The sequence below is a fragment of the Hypomesus nipponensis genome, chromosome 23 (assembly GCF_054491055.1).
Source record: "Hypomesus nipponensis isolate SF chromosome 23, ASM5449105v1, whole genome shotgun sequence".
NCBI classification, from domain to species: Eukaryota; Metazoa; Chordata; class Actinopteri; order Osmeriformes; family Osmeridae; genus Hypomesus; species Hypomesus nipponensis.
In genome coordinates this window covers 11,967,222-11,973,170 of record NC_140383.1, presented here as the reverse complement: position 1 = coordinate 11,973,170, position 5,949 = coordinate 11,967,222, and the positions used below count along the sequence as shown (strand labels likewise).

The 5,949-nt window shown below is 37.7% G+C and overlaps 2 protein-coding genes across 2 annotated transcripts; both read right to left on the bottom strand.

The window, feature by feature from the left end:
* Nucleotides 1–942, bottom strand: LOC146234270 (olfactory receptor 1D2-like). Its single transcript, XM_084689100.1, has one exon. The coding sequence runs from the start codon at nucleotides 937–939 to the stop codon at nucleotides 1–3; it is 939 nt and encodes a 312-aa protein (XP_084545226.1). The 5' UTR covers nucleotides 940–942.
* Nucleotides 943–3,790: 2,848 nt separating this feature from the next.
* Nucleotides 3,791–4,738, bottom strand: LOC146234269 (olfactory receptor 1D2-like). The gene has a single exon (XM_084688494.1). It carries the CDS (start codon nucleotides 4,736–4,738, stop codon nucleotides 3,791–3,793), a length of 948 nt encoding a protein of 315 aa, XP_084544620.1.
* Between the last annotated feature and the right edge of the window lie 1,211 nt (nucleotides 4,739–5,949).

Here is a 5,949-nt window from a genome sequence, read left to right as displayed (position 1 = left end):
TTATTTCCTTTTCAAACATCTATACAGTATTTTATTGCGAATTTGAGTTAGTGTCAGACCATAAATTAGGGGGTTGAATAATGGAGGACCTATTACAGTTTGAACAGCCAAGAAGTTTTGAAGGCTCTGTGGCAAATCGCTTGAGCCATAACGCATATGCATAACATCAAATAGAGCAGCAATTGTAATGTTAAATAACGCAAATAAATGTGGTAAACAAGTACTCATGAACTTTCCTCTGTTTTCCAAGGACTTAAAACATGATCTGATCAACTGCATGTAAGAGCAAACTATGAAAATGGCAAGAAAAATATAGAACAATATTGTTACATATGCAACTACATTGGTTGGTGTGGATGAAGTTACCCAACTGGTCGCATCACATGACAATTTAGCAACCAACCAGTTAGCACAGTAGAGTTTCTGTATGTGTGAGCCACACAACCTCAGTTGGGAAGTAAATATAATAGCACTAGCTATAAGGCCAAAAGGAGCAATCCAGGAGAAAGAGACTAACTGTGCCACTCGCTGCTTAGTCATAACAGAGTGATATTGCAGTGGTCTACATATTGCTACAAACCTGTCATAGGCCATCACAGCTAGCAGACAAGTATCAATGCACAAAGAAGAATATATGACAAAAGCCTGAAACAGACATGCTGCATAGGAGATTACCTGCAAACGAGACAGCATATCCATCAGAAATTTGGGGTAAAATCCTGCAGTACCAAAAAGTCCATTAATGCACAAATTACAAAGAAAGATATACATTGGCACATGAAAGATTCTGTTAAAGATGATCGTCATGATGACCGTAACATTAACGAGCACAATGACACAGTAACACAATAAAGTGACAGAGAAGACAGGGACCCTGTAGTCAGTTATGTCTCCAAACCCAGACAGAGTGAACACTGTTACTACTGACATATTTACCATTTTGCTAAAATAATAAGACTAAATTAAGACCAAGCTATCTGCAAAGAAATGGAACAGGTCCATTTCATTCACTATCCTTATTGAAGTTCTGATCTTAAAGTACGATACCCTGTTAATATTAAACCTAACCTTACATTATACACAAGATAAGCAAAGAGTCGATGTACCATGTTAAGCCTGTGCTGTAAAATTACATCTGTGGTTATTTTCATTTTTTTTTTCATTTTATTCTCTCCTCAGATGCATATGCAAATCTGAAAATGTTATGTGTCCAATCAGGAAGTGGGAACAGTGCTGTGGATTTAGATTGTGGATCTAGTCAGCACACTATGATGTTGGCAGTATGTGATGTAATACATATCACAACACAATACTATTTTATTGTCTGCTTTGCTTTGTCTTTTTCTTAACAGACTGTAGATGCATGTGCTGGTGTTTTAAACAAATGTTCCCCCAAACAATCTTTAACCTCGTAAGATAACTAAGTCACTGAAAATTATGTAAATGTTGTTCAAGAGAACAATCAAATAAACATTTATTTGTATAGCCCTTTTTACGAGTAATGTCTCAGAGGGCTTCACATAGGCCCATAGAACTGCCCTTCAACCAACCTAAACCCTCAAGATCGATTTAGCGATATTCAAATATGTATGATATGTATGATTTACTACATTTATAATAAAATATGTAGAGACCATTTTCTGAGATTACAACTTTAAAAACAGGCACAGCTGGATCATCCAGAGACTCCAAGATACGCTGTCAGTCTGTTGCTGTCAGCACCACCGTCATCTCTTTGCACATTTATGACCACTCTTACAGACAGGGCAGTCTATTTATGACCAATCTTACAGACAGGGCAGTCTATTTATGATCACTCTTACAGACAGGACATACTATTTAGGACCACTCTTATAGACAGGGCAGTCTATTTATGAGTTGACAGTCTAAAGGCCAGTTTAAAAACCAAGAACTCACTCACACTCTGATATTGCTCCAAGTATGACACAGGATGCACATATATGCTTCTTACTTGTTGCCTCCACTACTACAGCCTCAACCTTTGGTTCTGTTTTGCTATCTGCAGGGGGATGGACAGTGCAGCTCTCTGCAGGCCCGTCATCAGGGGGGGTCAAAGGGTACAGATATCCTCAGGCCAAGCTCAGGTGGGGCCCATGTTAAGTAAAGTTAGTAGAGGACAGGAAACAGTTCATGCAGAATTTTGTGCCACATTTATTATAATTGTTTCATGTCACAGTTGCTTTGCTTTCAGAATCAGAATTGGTGTTTATTCGCCATGAAACTTTGCACAGACAAGGAATTTACTTTGGCAGGAGAGCCTACCTAGGCAGCCATTAGCGGCGCCAACTAGAAAGAAGCTAGACAAAAACCTCAGCACATAAGCCCAACAACAATTACAAAGACAAGACACTTGCAACGGGGAGTGGGGGGGGGGTAGACGAGCAGCATCTGGACCTGCAGCCATGGTAGACGCTGGACACAGACCCGGCAGCCACCCTGGGGAAACAAGCAGGCGAAGGTGTTGGATGGGGGTGGGGGTGGTGGTGATATCTGTAGTAGGTGAAAGTTAGTGTGTGAGTCGCCCACAATCCTAGGCCACAATCAGTCCGAGTCTCCCTATGCAGATTGTGTTGGCAAGGAGACATCCTTGGTCATGACCCGGGTAGAGACCAAGCCACAGATGTTGGTGAGGGAGGGGGGAGGGAAGAGCAAGATAATCTCGCTTCAGCGCTCTCCAGGGGAGTTGTTTTCCAGCAACGGCCGGGGCCGAAAGTAGATAAGATTGGTGTAGTTGTTTTGACGAGTAGCCGCGACTCAATTTTCACGACCACCCTTCAGGAAGGTCTCCAACTCCTCGATCCTCCTTTGCAGAGCCGCGAATTGATCCCTGTTGTAATCCATATTCCGCTGTAAGTTCACAGTCAGAGCTCCAACAGCTCTACCCACCGATTCAATCAGGTCGGTCCTTTTGAATGTAATGTACATCCGTTATGGCTAAAAGTAATTTACCACAAAGTCTTCAGAATTGTGGAGTTCATGATAGTTTCTCCACTTCTAAACCCCCTAATTTAGAACTTAAACTTACAAACGTTTGAAACCAATTATGTGTTTCTCTGTGCAAAAAATAAATAGTTAAATATAGTGAAAAAAAAGATTTTTACATTTAGATTTACCTATTTAAAAACATCTATTTAGCCAAAAAATATAAAAGAAGAGAATGTTAAAAGTTGATGCATTATCAATGAGTTAAACATACAGAATGTGCTGTATATTTCCATCTACAGTGGCAGTTTTTCCCTTTACCTGTATAAGCACATTACCTGGTTGCTCTAGTAATGGAAATATCCAATCAGAGAACTGAAGGCAAATTATCTCAAGATTGAGACAGTTTGAGATAAACAATGTATTAACAATGACACACTACTGTTCTTGTGGGAGAAAAGTGATGCAACAATAGTTTGGTAAACAGACTGAGACAAAGTACACTTTTGTGTACTTTTAGACTACTGTAGGCTTCTTTCTAAGTATTCTGGACTGAAAGACCCATGACATAAACACATTGCAACTGCTGTATTTTACAGGGATTGGCTAACTCAAAAGCAAAGGGTTTTGTGGAGCATGAAACAATATTTTTATCTTAAAAACACAATTCAACGTATATCTTTTTTTTTGTGTGTTTAGTATCCTGCCTTTCTAGCAAGAAAAATCAAGTGATTGAATAAAATGCATCCACCAGCCAACTCAGGCTATTTGCTCACACTGTATCATACTTCTTGCTATTAATGGATTCAGTTGTTCTCTATTTTCATTACCTAATTCTACCGATGCATTAGATACAATTTGCCTTTTTCAAACACGGATTCAGGATCCTGCTACGGATTTGAGTCAGGGTAAGACCATAAACGAGGGGGTTAAACAGTGGAGGAATTATAACAATTTGTAAGGAAAAGAAGTTCAGAAGACTTTGTTGTAAATCTACTGAGCCAAACCGCATAAACATAAGATCGAATAAAACTGCAATTATTACATTTAATAATGCCAGTAAATGTGGAACACAAGTCCTCACAAATTTTCCTCTGCTGTCTAAGGACTTCAAACATGATTTGATCAACTGAACGTAAGTATACACAATAAAAATGCCAAGAAAAATATAGAAAAATATACTTAAATATGCAACTACATTAGTTGGTGTGCTTGAAGTTATCCAACTGGTCGCAGAACATGAGAGTTTAACTAACAGCCAACCTGCACAGTACAGTTTCTCTATGTGTAAGCCACACAATTTAAGTCTGGAAATAAATACACAAATAGTACAGATAAGACCTAAAGGAACAAGCCAGGAGAAAGAGACTAACTGAATGACATGCGTCTTAGTCATTATAGAGTGATACTGCAATGGTCTACATATTGCCACAGACCTGTCATAAGCCATCACTGCTAACAGAGAAATATCAATGCACACAGAAGAGTATATTACTACAGCTTGAAACAGACATCCTGAATGAGAGATACTCTGATGATGAGACAGAATATCCAGCAGGAACTTGGGGTAGAATCCTGAAGTACCATAAAGTCCATTGATGCATAAATTACAAATGAAGATGTACATAGGCTCATGGAGATTTCTATCCATGGTGATGGTAACAGTAAGGGCGACATTTACCATAATAATAACACAGTAAAACAGTAAAGTGAAACAGAATACCGTTAATCTGTAGTCAAATAGCTCCTCGAACCCAGACAGAGATAGTTCTATTGAAGATGACACATTTTCCATTTCAAACAAAAACAAAAAAATGTGGACCCTTTGCTAAATTTATGAATGTATCATCTCTCTTATTTGATCATCTATGTTTACTTACTAGTAATATTAAATAAGATATCCCTCATTACATTAAACTTAGCATTACATGTACAGTCTAGAAATAATAAAGATTATTTGAGCAGATATCGTATTATTATATACTATCGATGTTAAGTCTGTGCTGGGTAGTTCCAGCCACTATTCTAACCCTTGCTTACTGTCAGTTTGGTCCCACTCTAATCGTATATACACATGAGCAGGTTGTTATGAGATTCGATGTGTCCAATCGGGGATATGACCTTACGTCATCTTGTAAATCCAGTGAGCTTTCATCTGACAGTAACTCTGTCTGTTAGCTCTGAAGTTCATAATATTGCCAGATCATTGATGCAGCAGACTAGAGACAGAATGACAATATCGACACATTCATTCAGCACTAATTGGTTCTATGGTTCGCGGCTAGTCTGGGTTGTTATGTGTTTTTGAAACTGCAAAGACAGCTCGAGTCCAAGACGGATTTGAGATACCGCAAAGACTGCGGCTTATGTGTTTTGATTCCTGCAAAGACTGCGGCTTGTATTTTTTTGAGTTACATTTTAATTTGTATTCTTATTTTTAATTTATTTTTATTACTTTTATCAGTTGTTTTATTGTTTTTATTGATTTTATGTAAAGCACATTGAGTTTCAATTCTCGTATGAAATGTGCTATATAAAGTCTTATTATTATTAAACCCACTTTTTTTTTTGTATTAAAAAAGAATAAGTACAAACATACATTGAGCTTCATGCTCAAAATACAATGAATAACACAAGAAAGATAAATATTTAAAGACAGATTTGTTTTCTTTTCTGTGCATAAACAATGAAAGAAGATCAGGCAGATTTGTGTGATGCTTTGCATCTGAAGTCTCAGGAAACCACAAGTTTTATTTAAAATAAAAAGCACAGTGTAACTGTTGTGGGGCTGGGCCAAGATAGAACTCAGTCTTATGTTTTTCAGAGCAAACCTTTGAAAACACTTTACTGACTACATACACCTGTCAACCCCAAAGTCAAAGCCACAGCTTGGCAAATTTGCAACCTCTAGAATATATTTTTTTTGTTGTATATTTTAATTTCTCGATGACCCACGTTTTACAGTACCTACTATTTATGCATATAAAAAATATACTCAACACACTA

Excerpts from the sequence above, each read along its gene's own strand:
- LOC146234270 (XM_084689100.1), bottom strand. The coding sequence starts at position 939 with ATGGTAAATATGTCAGTAGTAACAGTGTTCACTCTGTCTGGGTTTGGA.
- LOC146234269 (XM_084688494.1), bottom strand. The coding sequence starts at position 4,738 with ATGGAAAATGTGTCATCTTCAATAGAACTATCTCTGTCTGGGTTCGAG.